Source organism: Gymnogyps californianus, chromosome 3 (assembly GCF_018139145.2).
Source record: "Gymnogyps californianus isolate 813 chromosome 3, ASM1813914v2, whole genome shotgun sequence".
Lineage (NCBI taxonomy): Eukaryota > Metazoa > Chordata > Aves > Accipitriformes > Cathartidae > Gymnogyps > Gymnogyps californianus.
The window spans coordinates 103,523,163-103,548,501 of NC_059473.1; the positions used below are offsets into that span (position 1 = coordinate 103,523,163).

The 25,339-nt window shown below is 37.4% G+C and overlaps 1 protein-coding gene across 1 annotated transcript in view; it reads left to right on the forward strand.

Moving 5' to 3' along the window:
• CSMD1 (CUB and Sushi multiple domains 1) overlaps positions 1–25,339 on the forward strand; it is a 1,238,313-nt gene that overhangs the window by 743,633 nt on the left and 469,341 nt on the right. Inside the window, 1 exon segment of the mRNA XM_050893357.1 lies at positions 20,895–20,972. Within this exon segment, the coding sequence (XP_050749314.1) occupies positions 20,895–20,972 (78 nt within the window).

The following is a 25,339-nucleotide window of genomic DNA, read 5'->3' on the forward strand; positions in this document are numbered from 1 at the left end:
CTTCATAAATCATTACTCAAGATCAAAGACACTGTAGTTATATTGAAAATAGAAGAGCTTCTTAATTTATCTGTACTTTTAAATTCTGTGCTTACATAAGCTATTTCAACCATTTTACCCTCACACCATCAAATCATTTATGAGTTTAGACCTTCCTTTTTTCCTGAAACTCTAGGGCCTGTATCATTTTAGAAATGACAAATACACTGCAACAACTATACGTTTCTGGTCACTATGACATACATGTGCAATGGATAGAAAAGCATTTAACAGACATAGTTCTTTTCTTTTTTAAAAAGATTTTGACAATTTTAGTAAAAAAAGAAATCTGTGAAATTCCATTTTATTTTGGCAACTCAACATGAGTATGTATTCTGTGATCGTTTGCACTTACAACTTATTTTTACAAAGTTTACTGAGGATGAATATATAATACCATTATCGGTGACTATGAATTTAAATGGACTGCTTATGTTAACTCTGTGTCTTAAGCCTATTAACTGGAGATCACAAAAACAATGTGGCTCATCTTGCTGATGCACCAGAAAACTAAGAATCAACAGAATAACAAAGGAAAGTTTGGGACAGAGTAATCAACACTGGAAAATACTTTTTTGTTGTTTTTTAATATATCTTATCTCTAGCCAAATACTCACCATGGAGTTAAAGCTTTAGGGAAATATCTGGGGAGATCATTATTTCAGATGTATATCTGTTGCTCTGCATAATACATCAGATATTGGGCGTAAGGGTAATCTTGACTGATGTGGAATACGGCTCATGAATGACAAGTGGAACTATCTTATTACAATTCAGATTCTTACAAATTTGGAAATTTCCTTTCTTAATTTAAATTGTCCTTTTAAAATACAGGTTTATACAATTTACTGTGTTAAATACAAAGATATCTGAATTACATGAGCCACAGCTAGCTATCTTATCAGGGTTGATAGCAATTAAATAAACTGTGTTAAAACCTAGCAGACAGTCTTTCAACACACATAGGATGAAAATTCAGAGTGATATCAAAATCTGGTTAATCTAACAGCTACATTAATTCCTTTTTATTACTAATCAGTAATTCTTTATATGTATATTTGAGAACTAAGCTATAATTTGGGGTTTTCTTTTAAGCAGAAGTAACAATGATATTTACAACTAGAGAAGCCTACTAGTACCACAAATCACAGAATAGCAGAGGTTGGAAGGGACCTCTGGAGCTCAACTAGTCCAGTGCCCTCCTCAAAGAAGGGTCACCTAGAGCAAGCTGCCCAGGACTATGTCCAGGCAGCTTTTGAATACCTCCAAAGTCAGAGACTCCATGACCTCTCTGGACAACCTGTGCCAGTGTTTACCCTCACAGTAAAAAAGCTTTCACTTATTTTTAAGTGGAATTTCCTGTGTTTCAATTTGCGCTTATTGCTTCATGTCTTGTCCATGGATATCATTGTGAAGAGTCTGGCTTCATCTTCTTTACACCCTCGCATCTCATCAGGTATTAATACACACCAATAAGATCCCTTCCCCAAGCCTTCTCTTCTCCACGCTAAAATATCCCAGCTCTCTCAGCTTCTCCCTTATGTTTTTGTTTTCAGAAGCTTATTTCTGCTAAAATTCAACAACTTTGACAGATATTGCCATCTTAGGTGCTTTTCTCAAGTAAAATAATTATTTGAGCCTATCGTGAAAAAAAAAGTGAGGATGCACTCAGTCTCACTGTCCATGTCACCAACAATGATGTTAAACAGTGCTGGTCCCAATACTGACCCCTGAGGAATGCCACTTGTCACTGCTCTCCCCTTGGACATCGGGCCGTTGACCGCAACTCTTTGAGTGCGACCATCCAGCCAATTCCTTATCCACTGAGTGGTCCATCCATCAAGTCCATGTCTCTCCAATTTAGAGACAAGGATGTCATGTGGGACAGTGTCAAATGCTTTGCACAAGTCCAGATAGATGAGCGGTGCAGGAGGACAGGAATGGGAGTTGCAGTCAGTTCATCACACGTTGTCTCTGCCACTCCTTCCTCCTCACGCTCTTCTGCTCCAGCGTGGGGTCCCTCCCATGGGAGACAGTCCTCCATGAACTTCTCCAATGTGGGTCTTTCCCACAGGCTTCAGTTCTTCACGAACTGCTCCAGCGTGGGTCCCTTCCACGGGGTGCAGTCCTTCAGGAACAGACTGCTCCAGCATGGGTCCCCCGCGAGGTCACAAGTTCTGCCAGCAAACCTGCTCCAGCGTGGGCTCCTCTCTCCATGGGATCACAGGTCCTGCCAGGAGCCTGCTCCAGCGTGCTCTTCCCATGGGGTCACAGCCTTCTTCGGGCACATCCACCTGCTCTGGTGTGTGGTCCTCCACAGGCTGCAGGTGGATATCTGCTCCACCGTTAACCTCCATGGGCTGCAGGGGGACAGCCTGCCTCACCATGGTCTTCACCACGGGCTGCAGGGGAATCTCTGCTCTGGCACCTGGAGCACCTCCTCCCCCTCCTTCTCCACTGACCTTGGTGTCTGCAGAGTTGTTCCTCTCACATATTCTCATTCCTCTTTCCTGGCTGCTGTTGTGCAGCAGTTTCTTCCCCCTTCTTAAATATGTTACCCCAGGGGCACTACCACCATCGCTGATGGGCTCGGCCTTGGCCAGCGGCGGGTCCGTCTTGGAGCCGGCTGGCATTGGCTCTATCGGACATGGGGGAAGCTTCTAGCAGCTTCTCACAGAAGCCACCCCTGTAGCCCTCCTGCTACCAAAACCTTCCCATGCAAACACAATACACAAATATATTTTTGATATTTTGATATTTTTATTATCAATCTATTTGTTTTGATCTCACACATCTCTTGTGGTTTCACTGGGAATTAGGTTAAGAAGGACTGGAATTCCTCAGTCCTGGAAGTCACTACAAGTCATGATCTCTCCCCATGGTGTATCATACATGAGTTATTCAGTGTTTCCTTTCCCATGCAGAGGGCAGCTGCTTCTGGCCCTACTCAGTCTGTATCGTTTGGGCAAATGTGAAAGAATGCCTATTTAATATGTGCCTCAGACCTCTTATTTCATTAGTATAAAAGTGTCTTTTGAATTTTTTTGTATTTTGAAAAGTGGTTTTGTAATACTAATTTTAATATTTTTTATGGTAGAAAAAGCATATAATAACAAATTATAAACTTAATGAACTTAAGTTATAAACTGATGAAGGCTAGAACTATGCAGGTTTAACTCAGTTTTAGACAGCTGAAAGACTGATTGAAGTAGATTAAATTGACATTTTTTGCTATTCTACTTTGGCCTGTCTTTACAAGTGAGAGATTTAATCTTGAAACTCTTAGTTTTGCTTCCAAAAAGTAGCAATCATCAAACTAATTGAAAATGAAATAGTACCTATTGTTATTTATTCTTGTGAGACTCCAGATTCTGCTCTAGTTTGAAACAAGTCACTCGGCTCCTACAGAGCAAAAATTGCTTCATTTGTTGAAGTTCATCACATTTACCTTAAAATAATCCCAAATATTATTTAATAACAATAACATACAGCCAATCCCATTGCTATTTCTTTTTCATATCCAGTTGTGAGATTGCGTGAGTTACAAAAAAATCCCAACCAAAAAAACCCCAACCAACCCACACCAAGAGCAAAAAAACAAACAGAAGAACCCCTGAAAGAAGCAGCACACACTGTTGAATAGGGAGTTGCTGAACCCAGCAGCCCCATGCACCCAGATGCAGCCAGAAGCTGGAATACAGTGCTGTATTCCCAGCGGGCACAGACACACAGAGCACACGTATACACCATACATGTGTGATACTCCATTCACATCTGGCCACACAGATTAACACTAACAGACACACTCAGTACTCACATGAATACAGATAGCACCAATGGCCTCATCCTCTTTCTCCTCTCTGGCTTTCCTCTCTGGTGTGGAGATCTGTTAGTAGGAAATAAATGCATGGACAATGTGGGTCCTCCCAGCAGCTAGGCTGAGACACTTGGTCTTCCCAGTAGCTGCTGCTGGATCTCAGTCTCCCCAGTTGCTGTCACCAGGGCATATGAGCCCCCGAGGCTGCAGCCCCACTCAAGTTGCTGGTATTCAGACCGACGTGTGAGCACACACAGACAAACACACACAAGTGGGTTTCAGTCAACCCCCAGGCCCCGTGGTCTTCCCAGGAGTTGGCTGGGACCTTCTGGCCCCTCCAGTAGCCACCTTGTCCAGGTGCCTCACCCTCCAAGCCACACACGCCCTCCCACCCTGCTAGCTCCCAGGCTACTTCACCTACTCACCACGCTGGATCTTTGGGAGTGCTCACACGCTCACTTGCACACCCACACTCCCTTGAGGTGCTGCACCACAGACACACAGCCCTCCAGCCCATGGTCTGACTCCAGTTGCTGCACTCAGACCCCCATACACACACATGCATAGAGAATAGAGTGCCTCACCCAGGAAAAGCATTAGAAGTTGAGTTTAATCAGGAGACGGGACAGACCGCGCTAGTCAGGCAAAGGGCATGGTCACACAAGCGTAATGACCAGCCCCAGTTTACGTGCAACCAGCCCCTTCCATTCCTTTGTTCCTATATTTTCACGTATCTGTTCCCCCCCAAAACCATCTGAATCCATCCCTTTCCCTGATGCTGGTTCCTCCCCTCCATAATCAGCCTTGTGCAATCCCAAAATGTTCTTCCCCTTTACCCCACGATAAGCCCTGTACCCCTGGACAGGGACCCCCCTCAATCTGTGAGGTGACTGGAGAGCTCCTGGTGTGGGGTGTCCCCCAGCCCCTGGGGCTGCAGATCACCTGGGACAGCCCCGGGGAGGCTGGGGTAGAGATTGTGTCTCTACATTGGGTATTGGCATTCCCCTGCTTGCCCAGGACCCTCTGGGTTTCTTCTGGGCTTGTGGAGATGGACCTGTGATGGGCTGATGGCACCTGTGATGGTCCTGGGAGGACCCAGGGCAAGGTGGTATTTGTCTCTCCCATCTACCATCATCTCCTTGTGCTCCTTTGTGTGTGCACAGGTGAGCTTTTTATTGCCTAACCTAACACGTCTAGCAACGTCACAAAAGCAAGTCAATGTGGGAGCCAGCACAACGTACCTCTTTAAGCAACAACGGGATAAGAGACTTTTTTTCCTTTTCCTAGTAAGAATTCAGATTATCAGACTTTTTCTACAGTTAGCATACAGATACTTTAATTATTCTTTTCAACTCATATCAAATTTACATCATATTTATTATCATGTTATCATAGCTATATAATTGCTGTAACTTGCCCTTTTCCAGTCAGCCAAAACCAATACTAGCGAACAGCCAATTTAATTTTCTTTTCTTTGTTTGCTTTTTGAACAGGCAAACAGAATTATTATAATTTATTTCATTAAAATATTGGAACTACCAATTAGATTTAAAGCTATGCATAGTTCATTTATTTATTCAGCAAATTTTTCAAATTTAGATCTTTCTAACTTGCATTTTTGCAATATTTAGTGCCCCGAGTTTTAACACGGTCAAGAAAACCAGCTCCCTAACATAAAAAATTAAAGCAGTGTATTAGAATTATATGCTTGAATGCATTAACTAAATATAGTTTTAAAATGCTTGGCAAGCTGAATATATAAATAAAACAATGTAGTGTAAAAGGTATACCTAACTGGTGGGTGTTTGGATTTCCCCTTGAATCATATTTATTGTCCCATCTTCCATCAGGCCAGAGTAGAAGGTTAAAGAAAATTATAAAATTTTAAAAATGAACGGGTATAGAGTGAAGGGTTTAGGGTTTTTTCTCCTTCTTTTTTCTCTTCTTGTTACTTTGTTTTGACTTTTGATCTTTTTATGTGGATTTCATCAAAAAAAAAGTTAAGCCTCAATTTCCCAGTGAGCCTGTGGAATTTTTTTTATACTTTCAGAGTTTCTAGACAGAAGGAGACTGGTTTAAATGGCCCCGAAAACCACCAGAACAAATTACAGTGCAGTGACATGCTTTGCCTTGTCTGCTTCATGTCTGCCATATCAGCAACATTGGTCTCACAGAAATCAACACTCTCAGTGGATATCATTGGACTCAGTTCTTGTTCTGCCTTGTTCGGTGATGACATTGCCATAGGGGAAAACATGTTACGTTCACTCAGTTGTGAATTTTTTTTTTTTCATGCCTCTGCCCTCACCTCTGCTGATATACAAAGACTCTTTGCATATATTCAGTGGGAGTTGTAGAGTATATCATTTGTCTTATGCCAGTGCCTCATAAACGCATAAATTCCCCAGAGGTGAAGCAACATTAACAGTCTCACTATGAGATGAAAACGTAGCACTTCCCAGCAACAAAGCTTATCAATGTACACAGAATGACTTAAAAGGTGTGATAATGAATCTCCTGCTTTTGTATATTTGCAACATGTATACTAAGCTTGTTTAGTTTTCGCTTATTTCCAGAACAATAAAAGAAGGTTGTTTTAATATCTTTGGTTTTCATTCTAAGAGAAAAAATCACAATAGTTTTTTCTATACTAAAACTGATCTGCTTAAGTTAAATATTTAATTCAAAATTCCTAGAAAGAGAATAAAATACGAAAGTTTCCAAAGTAAAACTTGATTAATGGGTGTGTTCCACTTTTACAGTAAGAATCAGATCTCTGTTGTAGTGTTTCAAATTAAGTGTGCTATTTTTGGCAAGTTATCAGAGAGGTTCAAGGAGGTATTAGGTATTTTGATCAGTATGTACCAGAAGTTATCTATCTGCTGTGTTTGACTACCTTGAATAATTCAGGATTTAACAAACAGATAATCCTGAAGTCAAACAATGAATATAATAGAGGCTGCTGAAATAAATATGTACTAATGGAAAACCATGAGTGAAATAATGTAAAATCAACTACTAGGTAAAGTAGTTCTTTCAATGAATTTTTGTAATTCAGTGAGTCTGCATATAAGTGCATGTCTGTCCTTCCTACACATTCTTTAAAACCTTAGATATGGTGTTTGAAATAAGTGAAAATAATCGGTGGTATTTCCTTGATGTATGGTACTTTTAGTCAGGGGGTTCAATTATAATTGTCGCTTAGAGTAAATTTAGAAAAGAAAATTAGTAAAAGCAATTGATAAAATCAAAAAACCAGAAGAGACTGTTATTTTCTAGCTTTTAAGTGGTGCTGAATATAATTTCCCATTAAATAGTACTGAGACAATAATTTGTATTTTGTTAAATTTGATTATCAGGAAAGTAATCCAGTCTTGATATGAAAACATCAACAAGCAGATAATCCACCATCTCTCTTGAACGGTCTTTTCTGTGGTTAACATGACCACTGTTAAATATGTAGTCCTGTCTTCTCAATTGTATTAGTCTTTGATCTTTCTGTGTCCAGTAGTGGTGTTATGTTTTCCCTCAACAGAGTAAAAAGCCTTTTGTTAATCTTATAATTGCCCTTTTTGAAGCACAAGTCACCTCTCAATCTCCTAGATAAATAAGGAGGTTGAGCTCTTTAAATCTCTCATTGGAAGTAATTTTCACCAGTTACTGCATTTTTATTGTGAATTGATGCTATTTGAAACTTCCAGTGACCACTTAAGTGATTTTAGCTGTCTTACGATATCGGACTAACTAGTACTGGATCTACAGCTAAAACTACATTTAACTTTTTTTCCCATGTGTTTATTTTTTTGCCTACTGCTATTTTTTCTAAAAAAAAAAAAACACCCAACCATGAAGACTTACGAAATTAATTCGCTAAGTCATGTTAAACTATGCGACGTACCTTAAGGGCATAAATAAGTTTTCTTAACTGTATTCGTATGCCTGTCATGGCTGCTGTAGGTAGACTACACTTGTTCATTCATCTTTTTTCTTCCCTTGTTTTTTGTTCTTTCACATTGTATGTTTCTTCCTCACTTTGATACTGTAATTGCAGATTTCCCCACATCCTATTAGTACAGTCAGTGTAGTATTGGAAAGTCATTTATTTTGAGAGTCTTTTATTTTGACTTCTTTAGATATGAGTAAGAGTGTATTAAACTATTTTCCCAGAACTTTTGTTTAGTATAATTGATTTACATTTCAAGGACACTTATTCAGCTATGTGGTAAAATCTGTACAAGTCTACAATGAGATAAGTTCTCAGAGAATGTTTGTTTATGAACTAGGAAGGAATAAACCTTTCTTCTATTAAAAGTAAGATTCTTTTGGTCTAAGCTTCGTAAGTGACTGTTGATTGTGAATAGCTCCCTTTTTGGAAATTAACTTAAACCATCCTTTTCCAGTCTGATTTTCAGTCTGTCTCAAAACTTGCGTCCCTTAATGTATCTTACGTTAGCACCTGAGAATATCAAATACCCAACACCATTAAGCACTGGCCTGTATTTTCTCATTTCTAAATTTAGGTTGCTTGATCAAAAAGGAGAATTTTAATCCAATAAAAACTATAATAATGAAATCAATATTTGACATCTTTCCTTCCCACGCATTGAATATATATTTAGCCTCTCTGAAAAAAGCTTTAATTTTTTTGCATGTATACTTTTGTCCCTGTACTAAAATTAGAAGAGATCCTTTATTAGCTTAATATTAGTCTATACCATGTGATAAGGAAAGAGCAGGAGAAAACATTCAGACTGTTTCCTTGTGAATGTGGCATGTACATCCTCTAAGAGCTAGCTGCTTAAAATAGCTGCTCCTGTAATGTCTCTTTAAAATTCATAATCAAAGTAATTTGGCATATATATTGAGTTCAGCACATCCTTAAGATAAAACTGTCTCTGTTCCTCCCATTTTTAGACCCTTGAAGCTTTTCTTTTTCAGTGTTTGACATTAGAAATAATCTTTGGATTTATTTTTAAAACTGCCATCTCATAAAGGCAACGTGCATTCTTAAGAGAGATTGGCCATCTTGTCTGTTTTGCTGTTACAAAATATTTCTTTTTCTCAAAATTTAAAGCAAAGCCCAAAAGCTGACTGAGAGTGACAAAAAGAAAATATATGTATCTAAAAGAACTACCTTTACCACGAGTACCGAAGAATTGGACGCTAGGATAAAGCTCTGTCCTCAAGACACTCAAACCTACCAAAGTTTAGGTAGAATTTCTCAGTGCCAACAGAGTGAGACGTTTGACAAGGACTCAGATTACATACAGATTTTTCTTAACACAAGGGCATTCTATTAAGTCTTTCTACTAAGCCACTGTATAGGAGCATATTATTATGAACCCTTGATTTATGGACATCTTCAGAAGAAACAAAAAAGAGCTTATTGAAGGTGGAAGCTTGTGCTTAGTTCCAATCAGGTTGCTACAGGTAATACTTCTTTCTTGTCTAGTAAAGTTTCTGTGTTGCTTAGAAGGCTCAGGCATAGCTGCTTCATGATGTCAGCACTAAGCAGATGCCGATCTAGTAACAGCTGTTCATTCTTCGGCTTTTGTTTGGCATGGTGTTATCCTCCCTAGAACTATTCAAAATACTGTATTTGTGGTTGAAAAGAAGTGCATCATCTCGGTACACATTTTTATACTCGTCACTGTTTTCCCCCAAATTACCTGCAAAATAAAAGATGAAATTTAAATTACATGTTGAAATACTTCCAAAGCAAGGAACATTCCCCCAGACTTGGTAGCTACTCTTTGTCAAGAATGGCGTTATGCTCACTCAGTGCCAGATCTTCCACAGTCCTTGTTTGAAGGCACCACTGTCCCAAGGCTACCCAACTTCTAAGACAGTTGTTTTCTATGCTGTTCTGATACAATGAAACTAATGCATCTTCAATGAACTTCCTATTTTCCAATGCAAAAACATGCATTTGGAAAATGTTGAGGAAACTGTAGGTTTCACTAATCGCTAAACCAGCTAGTAGCAATATAGAGGGAACAGCAGAACGTGGACCTAAGAATTTTAAATAAGCGTATAAGCACAAGTGATGGAGATATGCAAATTATATGGAGCGATGGAGATATGCAGGTTTCAAGGAAACATGCATAACCTACATGCAATCACAAAATCAATTAATTAGACTCATTATTTTATATTTGGCACGGACTGAAAGCATTCACATGGTCAGTTTTTACATGGGAATAAATTAGACATCAAATAGTGGGCTGTCAGTATTACTACACTTGCAGTTTCTTCATTATCTACCATGCAAGAGAAGAGTCCATTCAAGTTCAGCTGTGTGATGGATAACAGTCAAATGATCAGTGTGAGAGCTGTGTCTGAGAGATGTTTTCAGTCCAAACTACAGATTTCATTTCTCTACAAAATCTGAAAAGATGGTTAAATACTGACTTCAGAATAGGATTTTCTGATGAACATTTTGATCATCCCACTGAGTGGCACTATGGAGATGTTAATGGAGAAGAACCATAAATCAGCTTCTGATACTATAGTTGAAAGACTATAGTTGAAGTGGCATTCAGACAAGGAACTGAGTGAATCTCATTTTATGATTTTTTAGAGACAATCCTTACGTACTACTACTCAGTGTGTTCTGTGATAGTGTATATTCATAATGCAAACTGTATCGATACTGTTTTCCAGAACTGTAGAGGACATCTGCAGGCATTGAAGACTCGTTGCCTGCTGAGCTTGTTTTATTATGATATATCATATATTGATAGCACAAAGGAGCTAAGGCAGTCCGTCGGGGCAAGGGGCCAGCTACGTGACATGCAGAAGGTTAATGGAAAACGAACTGCTGTTCTTCTTTTTAAACTTGCAGATCCTGTGTCAGCTTATACACACAGAATGAGAAAGATTTGTGTAAAAATGTATTGTGACACCAGTTTATCTTGGGGCTGTACCATTTGTTCACTAGTACTGCATGCAGAGATTTCTAGTACAGGGAGCAGGTGGAAGGTCTGATAATGACAGGCAGTACTTTGCTGGATTGATGGAACAAGGAAGCCAACTGATTGTGAACCTACAGCTTTTACAGATAGCCATATAGTAGAAACATCTATGCCTGCTGTGAAGCTTTCTGGAGTTATAATACTGATTAGTAGGGAAGATTTTGAAAGTTGCTAGTGAGAGAAACACTGGGATAGTGTATTAGACAGAGTACTCTTCAGGCAGGGAATATAGAAACAGCGGAGGGTTGGATTATTCCAGTGAGTTGGTCTAAACTAGAGATCCTACGGAAAATTGCAATGCCTCTGCAAAAGTCAAGAAGTGGGTAGCTAAGAAGGAAAGCTTGCAAGGATCCTCCTAGGTTATTGAGTCTGGGGCCTTGTTTTATCAAAGAATTTATTATAGAATTCCCTTCATAAACGAAAGTGAATGGTAAGATTGAGAACAGTTGTTTCTTCTTATTTTCATAAATACTAAACTTTTAGAAAGAATTCATGGTACAACAGGCCATTGTGAAGCAGAAGAAAACCTAGAGATAGCTAACGGTCTATTTACTGGTCCCACATGACTTTGAGTGATAAGAAAGAAATGTTTGATCTATAAGCAGAATCCAGAGAGAATACTGATGCTGCCAAATGTGGAATTGTAGATCATTTCTTCCAGGGCCAAAAAATGGTAGTACTCCCATAATTGTGTATTTCGAGGAGAACCCAGAAAGACTGAGGTACTAGGGCAAAGCAAACAGGGCACTTGATTGGACTCTGCAATCTGAATTAAGAAAATACTTTGTTTCAAAACAGGAGTACTCAACCTGAAGAAAATCAGAGCAATGAAACTAAAACAAAAGGAAACTGATAAATTCTGCCCTGTACTGAGATAAATTTGCTAATTCCCTTCAAGAATAATCCTATGAATGTTATTGTAAATACATCACGTTTTTTTACTGAACACTGCAACATATGTAAAGCTAAGTGTCAATCTTTGTAATAGATATTTCTTTTCCACTCTCTCTCAACATACAAAATACTGAAAATATTAAATCTTTTCCTGTACTGTAGCAAAACCAGAGAACTGTTGAAATACATTCCATATAGTGACACTGGGCTTAAGGCTGGACAGGAAAGGCCCTGCTTGTGATCACCAGGTACTGGGCAATATACTGTTCCTCTTCACCTTCAAATATCTGTACTTGGGAAAAATCTGCAGTGAAAGGCAGCCAAGAGCTGAACTCAGCAGAGCAGCAGCAGAAGCAGCTTGAGGAAGAACCAGCAGATGATGTCAGAATATTTTAGCTTTGAGTGGTAGCCAGTATTCAAGGCCTTGCAGGTTATTTCATGCAGGAAGAAAAACTGGCAAGATACTAATGTATTTGGGTAATTGGGAAAAAAAATGTTATGTCATCCAAGACGTACACAAGGACTGTTACAAAGAATGTGCTAGGAACAAACAGCAAGTGTTAGCTTTCTTGTTACGGAGTCACATAAGGGTATTCTCAAGGTATAACTATATTAGATCTAAAAGAGGGTAAATTAGATCAAGCATAATACTATGTTAACTGAGCTGTGCTTCTAATATCTTATCTGGCTTTGATATGACTTATGTACTGCACGCCATTTACCTGTTTGCACGCATGCAGTTAAATGTAGGTGCAATCAATTAATTTCCTATGCTAGAAATCCTAGAAAAACCCACCAAGGTCTTAGCCACTTACTGTTTCTCAGCCAAATGACTTCTTGTTATGGGTTACTATTGCAAAATAACAGAAAATAGGCTTGAAAAGGAACTTGATAAGCTAACCCTATATCAAAGAGGAGCCAAGTATATTTGACTGTTGTTTTCAGACTTTAATGTAACAAGTTTTTAAAAATTTTTAATGGCTAAGATTCCACAGCTTCCCTGGGTAATTTATTGCAGGGCTTCATCACTCTTACTTTTAAAAAGCTTTTGTCTTGTGTAACCAAAGTTTCCCTTGTTACAGATAAAGACTGTAAGTTCTTGTTCTAGCCCTAGTGGAACTGCAGAAGGTATTTTTCCTCTTTGCAGTTTCCTTTTTATGTTTAAAGTGTATCACAACTCCTCAAAACCCTCTCTAGATTAAATTATTTCTCAGTTATGCCCTACAAATGGACAATTAGTTGTGCTTCATACCATCTTCACTTTCAGCTCACTTTTCCATATTTTTCTTCTTACTAATTTCTATCCTGTCTCCCCTAAGCAAAATTACACATCTAGAGAATAAGACTGCAAATTCTTGGTGCCAAAGACTACCTGCTACCTTGTATTTGTACAGCTTTTGGTTCATTTATGATTAGTCAAGCAATACTAAAAAACCCCACCTTTTACTTGAAATTCATAGCCACCCTGAAAATATATGACAAATAGATGTAGACTTTGTATATTGTAATACAGATAATTTGAAATTCGTCTTCAACCACAAGTTACAAGTTCTCTACAAAACCTTGCATATCAGATAGCAGCAACTCAATTTAAAACAAAACCAAACCAAAAACTATTAAAAAAAAAAGCTTCACAGTGGGAGAAGCTGGGTCTGAAAGGTGACTGCCTCCTACCTTCACATTGTCTGTGTAATTATTACTTAATTACTAGCTAATTACTATCAGAGAAGGAAAATAAGTTCTTCAAGGAAGTCAACAATCTGAGTGAGTTTTACCTTTTTAAGAGAAATTTCTTTTGATAATTTGAGTTCATTTTTTTCCAGTTAGTTTTACATTTGAGTGGTAATTTATGGATGCGTGGGAAGTACATGTAACTGTTTATTACAGTTTTCTTTAAGCTTTTTTTTTGTTTTAGGTGTTTTTTTAATCTTTATTTAGTATTTTTTCTGAATTAGCACAAGTTTGTATGATGATGGAAGGAAAGACAAACATATTAGAAAGTTTTCCCTTATAGTCCCAGTGGGCAACATTCTCTGAGAAAACTAAAACTCTCTCCTACATCTTAGAGGACACAGAGCTGCCAACACTCTGTAGGGCCTCTCAGTGTATTTTCAAATGTAACTGTAAATAAGAATTAATTGCTCCATAGAATACAAGAACATAATAACAGTAAGAAGTACTTCATAATATATTAATATGATTCACAGAAAATTGGATTGCTTCCCTTGAAATTATACTTGAAGAACTTGTATATGTTAAAAAAGATTTTGTTAGCTTGCAAGTTCCTCTTGTTTATAATCAGTGGTTCATTCAAAAGCATCTTCCAGTGTCAGAGAAAACTTATAAATACATTGAATTTTCTTGAGAATTCTGACAATGCTTTGTGTAGAGTTCAGATAGGTTGTCACTGTTTTCAAGGTGCATGTAGAGTTTGTTTAAGAAAAAAAACTCTGTCTTATCTTCTTCAAATCAAACAAAAACCCCAGATGAACCATCTTTGCTCCAAAATGTTGTGTAATGCTTAATCCATGTAATTAAATGAACTTGTGAAGAATTAAAATGAAAGAGTCATCAGAGATCAAGATTTAAATTAGGGAATTTACTTTTGGAAGGATATTGATTCTTCCCAGGGTTAAAAATTTGTATATAGCTGTTTTGGTTAATAGTCGTAAATTGTTCAGGTAGTGCTTCCAGAACTGCTTATATACACAAAGCTTGATACTCTATTACTTTGTACTTTGTACAGTTATTTGCACCTGTGAAATATGTATATTTAAAAAATATACATGTGCAGAAAATATTTGAAAGACTAACTGCTTCATGCTTTTATTTAGTCATGGGTAGTTGTTAAAAACACTGTTTAAAACTATCATGAAAAAGCAAACATTCAGATTTCATTTTCTTGAGCAATTGGGAGTATACCTGAGGTTGGAAGGGCAGTTTTCAAAGAACCATCCTGGGAAACAAAACTGTGGAAAATAAAAATCATTTAAAAACATTTGTTGTTGTATGAATTGTAGGAAACCATCCTTGCTGTAATGAGCTGCTGTCTATAATATGCTTTTACAATAGTAACAGCAGTAGAGCAATTATTTTGTGAGTTACTGTCTCTTAGAAATGAATGTAAGCAGAATAAAATGGAGAAAATTTTCCTTTTGAATTATAGAGAGGTAGGAATGTAGAGAAAGCATAGTATACTGAAGTGCCTCATGGCTCCAGAAAATAAAGCTGATACTACCAATGACTGTTTTCATTTCCAAAAATAACAAATTCAAGAGTCTTTTAACATTTTTAAGGTGCACTTAAGGTGCATTATTTCTAAAAATTCACGCTAGAAAAATATGACTTTTACAAACATTTTTATATTTCCAGTTCTCTGAGACAAAGAAGAAAAAGATGACTATGCGTATTTGGGTGTGATTCAGCCTTAATGAAAATACGCTGATTAATAGGTTTTTAAAGTCATAAGACATCACAGTTCATTTTGAACATGAGCAATGCTCGTCTACATCTTCTCCCTTATGATAAAAGTTCATTGAGTTCTTTAAATCTCATTGTAGTAAAGGACTCACTGAAACAGTATGTAGAAAAAAAAGTAATTTTCTCCTCTTTTTGCAGTATTTCTGATCTACTATTATATAGCTGATTAAAAAAGGAAAAAAGAAAATTTCTTTAAGGCAACTCTTCGTAATATATTAATTTTAAAAGATCAAATATTCAATGAGTATTCTTTGAGCTAAGAAAACGTTATAATGCTTACAATATGCTATATAGTAATTTGTTTAAAAAAACCCCCAAACATTAAATCATAGGTGATTTTAGTTAACAATAATTTTTCATAATAAATTTGGACTAGACACATAAATAATGTGTTGAAAAGATCTATTCCACCAGATAGATATACACAGGTGTAACTGAAATCAGAATCTGACAACCATAACCAAATAATTTCAGTGAGGTGCAAATAACTCAAAATGTGTTAGAAATCTTAGAACAAAACTATAATCTTACTAAATGATAAACAAAATCTTACGCTACTCCTGTTCTAATTAAGTAATCTAACAAAGCTAATATGAAATCTAATATTCTTGTGAATTTGATTTGAATATAAAACAATGAGTGTCTTATGACCCTGATGTTTCAAGGAAGATTTAAAAATCAGTACAGAAATACCCAGTCTACATGGAAGGATTGTCTGACTATCCAGGCTGATAGCTTGCAGGAGCACGAAGCTGTGCTGAGAGGTTAATACTACCATGGTGAGCACATCGTGTGTCTTGGAGTGTAAAGGCAGCATGAAAGTTCAGTCCCAAGAGTTCTCTAGCTGAAACAATTTCAAACTGTGAGTAATAGTCATGTTCTATAGGAAGTCCTGAAGCTTCTGCCCAGAAAGATAGTACTCATCAAGGCCACAAACAGCTATCTTGTCTACAAGAACAGGAAAAAGACCTTCCAAAAGAAGGTCATCTTCCATGTACAAGAGAGGTGTATTTACTGTGATTCTAACAATGTCTGAAGGTATCATAGTACAGGTCATAGTCTGCTAAAGTAATGTAAAGGGGAAGAAGAGTCATTCCTTTGTACCAAAGAGATGAGATTTACCTGCTGAATGAATTTTGGCCTCTTTCTTCAGCTGACAAAGATAGACTTAGAGAAGTGTAAGAATAGTCATGAACATTCATAAAGAGATCTATCTAACCCCATGCCTGTCTCCAGCAATGGCCTAAAGCAGATTTGCAGACTTCTTGCATCATGTTTGCCAGTGCCTTTTGGCAAAGAATTTCATGTCTGCTACATCTTGTATGAAAAACCACTTCCTTTTATTAGTTTGAAGTCTTACTCTTGTTAACTTCACTTGTTGGCCCTTGTCCTTTCATTACCTAGTCAATGGATCATGAAAGGTCTTTTTGAAGTTTTTCAGACTGCAGTCTGTATATAAAATTTCTTACTGAAGTTTATCTGAGCTTAGTTATTTGTGAACATTTTGCTTACTCTCATTGATTGTCTGAACTTTCTCAACAATATTAGGTCTTGCTTACCCAAACATATACAAATGTTTTAAATATTGAATGTTCTGTTTATTTTCATCTCTTCATTTAAGTGAACACAGACAATTTACCAGTTATATTTTATACTTCAAATGCCTTAGGCAAGGAAAATGCATAGGAAAATTAGCTTTCTAGGACAACCTTTTCAATGGCAGAATGGCGGCAGATCTCAAATGTATCAAACCACTTTTATTCAGATACCCATATAGATTATTATTATTTTAAAGTAATATAATAAGATTTTTAAAACATTGCATACTAATTTTTTGGAAGTACTTTTTCACAAACAACAAATCTGAATGCAATATATGTCTGTACTATATATATATAAACACACAGAAATTTCTCTGACTGAAGGTAATAGTTTTCTAATATCCTCAAAAGACATAAGGACTGTCCTTCTAATGTCTCATTGCTACTTCTATTTTCTTACCCTCCTGATTGTTACCAACAGTTGAAATTTTACTCATTGGTTCATCCTGGGCAACTGGCTCTAGGTGGCCCTGCTTGACCAAGGGGGTTGGACAAGAGGTCCCTTACAACCTCAACCATTCTGTGATTCTGTGATTCTGATCCTTTCTTAAAACTATATTTCTGCTAAAGTGTCATAATCTTTTCTGCAAGATAATTGTGCTTGGGGTAAAATGTATTTTCTTCATACAGGCTCAAACATATTAGAAACTAAGAGCTTCACAGAAATCAGAATAGATTTGAATGGAGGTTTACAACTTGAAAATTTTACTTTAGCTTTCATGATCCATTCAAATAATGCCAGGCATATATTCTTTTCATGGCTGAGTTTAATTTAGCTATAGCAAAAAGTTAAGGAATACCACTGGTGCTTTCCAGTAGGCTGATAAGATTGTCTTGGACTTCCAGTGCTCAGCTCTGCCCTCCTCCCTGAATGGGTATCTCATCTCCAAAAGAGTCTTGAAGTTATGATTAACGGAAAAGGTGAAGTGAGTTAATTCAGTTAGCTTAACTGAATGTTTCAGTGAAGACAGCAGAAAGCTATGCAAATTTAAAAAAGTAATCACTTAAAAGGTGGAAAGTGCTGTTCATATCTGACATTATTAACGTAAACCCATTCCTCTTTTTGTGCTATTAAATGACAAATCATCTTTGAAATCAGGAAAACCTTTTTAATGAAAGAGCAATCAGGAAGTAGAAAAGAAGTATCTCAGAAAAGGTATTCAAGTGGGATTTAAATGGTTATAAAAAGTGCAATTTAGAGTATTTTTTTTATGTTACAGAAGGGGTTGAACTGATTCACTCAAAGCACAGTGTTCAGTGGTCTCTATTTTTCTTTCAGAGGTTGAACAGCTTGTATTATAAAGACTATACTTGCTTAATTATTTTTAAAAATAGAAGAAAATACTATGCAGGCCACATGCGAAAACTTACACACACAAGTATAATAGAGTCAGAAGTTTGGTATTTATGTCTCAAACTATCCCATTTAACCTTATGGATCCCTGTGTCTCACAGATACCTTCATTTGGCTGTTAAAGTTCTCCGGACATAAAAGCTCATGTCACCTAATGTTACTGTCTAAAATGTAGGGATCTAGCTTGAGCAAGTGGTATATGTTTCTGTTATACTTTATGGAGAGGAAAAGGCATCTCCAGAGGATGATTCATTGTGCCTATCTTAGACGGGGATGAATTGCCCCCCTTGAGGTGGCTATTTCTCTTCATAAAACATACATTTTGGATGACTGATCTTAAGTATTGTGAATCCCCTATCTAATGTTCTTTCAGAGAGACACAGAATGCCTTTTTCTTGACATGTGAAAAAACTCCAAGGATGGAAACTGCAGGACCTGTTTCAATGCCTGACTGTCCTAATAGTGAAAAAGTTTTTCATATATGAAGTCAGAACCTCTCTTTCAATTTATGTCCACTGTATTTCAAATAAAGCTGATGGGTATCATTTTTCCCCATTCCTGAGAAGCGTGCTTCAAGTAGGTCTAAGAAATACCTTCAAGAGTGAACTCCCGCAGGGAATTTGAGTGATGATTGCCACTTTCACCCTAAAAAGGGGTCACAGGACAAAGAGTAGGAGGAGAATATAGTTCTTTTCTCTGTCCGCTGTATGATAACTCAATGGTTTTACTACTCATCCGTGAACGTAAGCCATGTGGGTTTTGAGTCCTCTAAGAATTGCTCGCATGTTTTACATGACACAGATGTTAATAAATTGTGAAATTCATGCTGGCAGAGGGACCACAACTCCAGACAATATCCCAAATATTCATTACAAGAGTTGTGCTCTTCATTTCCCATTAAGTATGGAATAATTTTAACAGACTGGTTATGCAGCCTAAGAAAACAGAACATAAGGTGATACTCGATGGAAATTTTAGTACCTAAGTCTAGAAAGTAATCCTAAGAAAACCGTATCCATGAGGTTTACCCTTCCAGAAGCCCTTGGGGATATTAGCCTTATTGTCTGCATTGATGTCTCTATATAATGTGTTCCTGTCAAAGAAGAAAAGAAAGCACCACACTGCTATCAAATCCATTTCATCCCATGTGGCTACAATTGTGTTTCAATCATCTTTCATCATTTGAACACCTGTTTTCCAGGTTTAGACATAAATGTCTGCACTTGCAATGTACATGGCACAAAAAGTACTTTCTGCAGTACTTGCCCAATTTCAGCACTTAAGAAAAGCCTGCTTCACTCTGAGGTTGCAAAAGCAGCAAAAGTCCAATATAGAAACAAATACAATGAAATCACGATTTTTAATGCGATATTTAAAGGCATGTTAACTTGCTGTTCCTACCACTTCACTTCTTAGAAATATTTGCATACAGATCAGTGTATAGTGTAGTAATCATAAAATTCATCCCATATATTGACAAAAAGTATAACTGATAATCTGTGGTATTAATTTATATATTTATATAGTATGAGGTACAAATTACTGCCATTTTAAAAACGTTTGAGTTGATTTTCTGTTTCTGTTTTTATCTAGGATACATGGCTACATTTTAAGATTATTAACCACTGCAAGCTCTAGGAAAAAAAGTATTTATTATGAATCAGGAAAGGATTACTGCTTTTTGTAATTTTTTTGTTACTGACATGCATCATGATGTTGTCGTTAGCATTCTGACACACAAAGTCAGTCACTAGCTATTTTGCTATTGCTACTGGGTTTTGCACAATAGTTTTGAATTGTCCAGGCTCGTTTCACAATTATTTTCTACATCTGATTTTATTTTCAATTGATCAAGTTGTTCCCAAGCCGCAGAACTAATTAATTTCCTGTGAATGTGTCCTATATTTTTACCCTTTTCTCCTACCATTACGATTAAAATTCTTCCCCATGTGTTCCTTAATGTATAACTGCACTAGTTTCTTCTCATGTCTCTTCCTACTTTGCTCCTGATCCCTCCTATGGTGCCCTAACTATTTAGTAGGGATAGGCTGGGAGTTTATCAGCCATTCAGCTGGCTAAACAGAGAAAACAGATATTAAACCTCTGATGCATCTGTTCTCTCTCACAAGACTTTGTCCCTTTGAGAGCTCTTACTCTCCTTCTCTTTCTAATTCAGTTGAAATTGCCCTGCAGATTCAAAAGGAGTTAGGTGAGCCAAAGAATGTAACACACTGTGATCCTATAACCTTAATCTCCTTAGGAAACTGAACTAAAAACATGTCTACTACTGAAGAGTGAATCAAATAAAAGCAGATGTGAATATCACATTTAAAGCTTGTGGTCCTCAGATATGTGTGGATAACGTACTGTACATTTAATATAAGAAATAAGTTCTAAAAATGTTTAAGATTTTGCCATATGCAGTGGCAAACGTAGGAAACCCATACATGTAATTAGGACAGGTTTTTCTTTTCTTTGACCCTAAGGAAACTTGAATTAAAAATATTGCAAATCCTGATAATGTCTGTTTAAATAGGACATCTTCTGAAACGTGATAAATGGTTGTATTTTTGTAAAAATGTATTCGGATTATCACAGAAACTGCAATTATTTCAATCTGCTTGTAAGATTCCTGTGTAGCTTTGTATTATTATAATGTATGACTTGGCTGCTGTATGTCCTTTCCATAAGGTTTAATAATGAATTATCTTCTTTTTGTTTGCTTGTTTTCTCAGTGAAAAAAGCAATTGAACTGAAATCAAGAGGAGTCAAGATGTTGCCCAGCAAAGACAGTAACCACAAAAATTCTGTCTGTAAGTTGTTTATACCATTATCTTTAGTGACTGCATATATCTTCTGGAGTCCTATTAAATATACAAATCAAAGAGGGGTGTTGGGAAGCTATGGGCATAAAATGGTTATTATGCTTTCAATTGTCACTGAATTAGAACTCTGTTGGTACTACTGAGGGTGTAGAAAGCAGAATATGGTGTTGTAATGTCTGAAAAATATAGGTATGTAGAAAAAAAAACATTTTATATATCAGGATATTTTTATATATCAGGATACTTAGAATTCAGAGATGCAAGGCAAGTTACCAAATCCAGGCAGAACAGTGCCATATAGACTTTATCAATTCAGTACTGGGGGCAGTGAAGGTATCTTAGCATTTTCTGGATCTAAGTTTATACTTTCTGTTCTTTTTTCTTCCCCTCAGTTAATATCACAGCTCTAATTCTTCCCCCTCCTTGCCACACTATGTCCTGGTGACTGCCTCTTTCCAGTCCTGTGACATAGCACAGCAGGGGTTAAGAACTGCTGTAATTCCCAGCTTCCCAAGAAGATGGAGAACACAGCATCACCTTGCCTTCATTGCATGCTTAGTGCACTCTGGAATGACATCCATTTAGTCCCTTTACACCTTTTTCCCCATATGCAGTGTAAGGGTAAACTCAAGATGGTATCTATGGGATATGAGGCTGTTATTTTTTTTGAGCATCACTTTCCCTGAACAACTGGCAATCTGAGTAGTATCCTGAGAGCTCTTTCTCCATTAATCAGGCCAATTTTGAAACAAGAAAAATAAGAAGATAATTTTATATTTTGGAAAGCAAGGAGTCCCTTAGCCCAAAAAAAGCCAGAGGGTAAGCCAGTGTTCACCCACAACTCATTAAAAGTGCTTGTATAATGACTGAGATGTATTTGAATAAATTAATTCTTCATGTAATAACACTGAACTCAATGGAGTGAAACCCGGGCTGTGTTTGCCTCATTGTGTGCTATTCTGCAAGTACAGAGAGAATGAGTGTCTTCAAGGCTAGCGTCCAGGGGATATGATTTGGTCTCTGTGTTTCTGCAGTGCATTGTTTAATGCAAAGTGAGTGTTTTGGTATGCTCACTGGAACAAAAGAGGCATGACAATTTTCTGCTTTAAATATTGCACATTGGTGGTGTGGCACTCAAAAGGAACTTTTTATGCAAGGTGTAGCAGAAAAAGTTGATCCATCTCTTCGGTGTTTGTATCTGAAAGGATGATTATTTCATTATTTATAAGTTACTTCTGGGAGCTGTGTGATCTCTGCTTACACTCTCAGAGCACATGCTGTCAGACACCACATTTAATTACAGAAAGTGGAAGCAACACAGGCTATGGAAGAAGTTATTATAAGGCAGTCTGCTGTTTACTTCAAATGTAATATCTTTTGTCTTTTTTGTGTGTGTGTGTTTTGACTTGTGAAGCTTTATTATCATGTCTGACTTTTCAACATAAATCTAAGAAGCCCATTATTATTGTCACCATTACTTTCACATATATGAAGCTTATAAAAATGGTAAGATTAAAATACAAACAGTTGGATTCAAATGTATTTTGCTGCTCTTTCTGATGTAAGCCTTTAGTATTCAACCATTTTTCTTGCTAGTAATTACGTAGATGGAAAAAGTAATTGGGAATTCAACTTCAGAGAACTGGTAAGAATGGATATTACCATTTGATGCCAATTAGCAAATCTCTAAAAAAGTAAATTAAAGACTAACACCTCTCCCTATTTTTGTATGTTAGATCTTTTTAATATTCTCTGTCTGTAAAACAGAAAGCTTACTTTTGCATTTTCGTTTATGGGGGGAAGATGGAATGTCAACACTGGCATGGCAAATGCTGTGACAGCATGCCCTGCGAACCCCAAGATCTGCAGGTTTCCCACTGCTCTTCCTCCCAAGCACAACCTGAGAGCAGCTGCAGAAAGCATTTCACAGTGGCACAACTCTGTTAGGATTTAGGCAGAAAATGTTAATTCCTTGTGGAATGCAGAACAGTATTTCAGTCATGTACAGTCATCTCTCACTCCTCTCCTCCTGGACCTGCCTGGATTCCTGGATGCTTTCTTTCAACTGCTCTGCCATCCTTTATAAAGAGTCAGGTAGCAAAGCATGGCTTTGGGATATAGGTGTCTTGGTAGATTTACTATGGGAAAAAAATCATTATATATTGTGTCACTCCCCGGGGAAAGCACAGGTTTTTGCTTTTTTTTTCCTTCTTCGGTACACCTGAAGGAAACATACCAAGTTAGTTGGTTGCCAGAATACTCCTGCCAGCTAGTACCCTTTAGCAGTGGGCCAGATGCAGTTGAATCATGATTAATTTATGCAAAGAAACGGGAGAAGGAGGGGAAAGATAATTGAACTAAAAAATGGTCCTGGTTCATGCAAACTTTGCACTTGGCAAACTTTTGGAACAGTAAACTGGGAGAAAGTAAATGGACAGGCAGTTCTGATAGTTATTTTTTCACAGTTGGTCCTCATTAGTGCTTGAGCTGCCGCAAACGCTGGCCAAATCCAATGCTAAGCATATTTCCCCTTGGTTGTCTGAAGCTGATCTCTCAGAGGAACAAGGAGAGAGTTTTAGTTTATGAATCTGCTTAGGGGAAGCAAATCCAATTACATTTGGTTCGGTGTCCATCTGTTTAGTTGCAGGCTCAGTCTACTCACTTTTGTTCCCTTACTTAGTCATTCTGATGTATATGGTATATTCCCAAAGGAAGTTACTTGATCCATCTTGCTATCATACTCACTCTCATTCTAACATGGAATAAGCCTGCAGACTCTGTGTCCCTAATGGTCGTGACCTTTTTCTAAAACTACTATGACTATAGTTTTCATTGTAACTGATTAGATAAAAATATAGTTTTGATTGCTGGCTCTTGTATGAATATGTTTTCATGGCAATATTCCTGCCCAGCAACTCTGTCAGAGGGTGATTATTACCTCTAAACATCTGGGCATTACCTCTACAGTAGAGAGATTGTACAGGGAGCATCCTGTACATCCAAGAGAAGGAGAACCCTAATGAAGTGGGCCATGAGGACAGACCATCATTAGGCAGCCACAGTCCTTATAAAAGGCTCATTTTCTAGGCAAGTAGGAGACCCTTGTAGTTTATCTTTTAAAGTCTAGCCTCTGATACATACCAAGCAGTTACTGCTGGTCATTCCATGTGCAAAGGATAATGAGTGCGTACAGGTCTTGATCTCTTCAGGACACCAATTTACAGAATATTGGGAAGGCAGGGCCATAACTGCAGACTTGCTACTCGGCACCTCTGTGAATCTTTGCCCCCTGGGTGGCCTGCAGCAGCCCAGGGGCAGAGCAGGGTTAGGAGAGCAGAGAGCCCTAGCAGCCCCTAATGCCCCCAGCCCTAGTGCTGCAGCCACAGGGCAGCCTCCCACTTCCAGGCCTCCTCACCAGCAGGAGGACAGAGCATAGGAATGCAGCAAGCTCACAGTAAATGCCAAGGAAGTTCAGTGAAGTGAGAGCCATCGTGTAAGGTGAAACATGGAAATGCTTATCAGGTTTATGTTGTGCATGCAAATCTGCCAGTGCAATAATGCTGGGGGGGAAGGCAGCAGTGAGAATGAAGTGTCTGGGAGAGCTCATTTCCTGAGTTTGGTCTTGTCAAAATGCAGTGTGGATAGTGGCTCGAGCCACACGACACGGCAAACTGCAGGGAATGTCCACATTCTGGAATAGCAACAAAGATTAACAGACAAAGTCTGAGTGATTCTTTAAAAAAATACGGCATTCGTATTGCACCATGTCAACAGTTCATAGTAATTACTGAATACTGAGTGACTTAACCTTACTTTGCAAAGTGTTAAGTGTGTGAACTACCATGTTTTATAAAGTGAGAGCTCTGTAGGTATTCATTGAGTAAAAACCTCTTAAACTTCACTAAAGCAATTTCAGGCTTGTGCAGTACTGTTTGAAAATGTATTTCAGAATACCAGAAAAACACATGTTAAATGGTTTGAAGAGCATGATTTTAGTGTAAGATTAATACATCCTCTGAAAGCTTAGCTACAGACTTTACACAAACAGTTCTTCACCCTGAAGATAATAAAAAGAGCTATTTTAAGACAATGATTATTGCCATGTAAAGCCAAAGAACAAATGAAGTTTACAGACTAAGTATTGATTGGTTGGAGCACATTAAGGCAAATTAATGGCACATGCTGTTAAAACTATAGTGATGAATACCAAAACAGGATTACATTGCTAATTCTGTGTAAGAAAGAAAGAATGACAGCAGTCATTATTTATTTTATTATTGGGTAACTGACAAAAAAGGCTTAGTACATTGCAATGTAAAGTTAAAAATATGTTCACAGCAAAACTTTAGGATGGA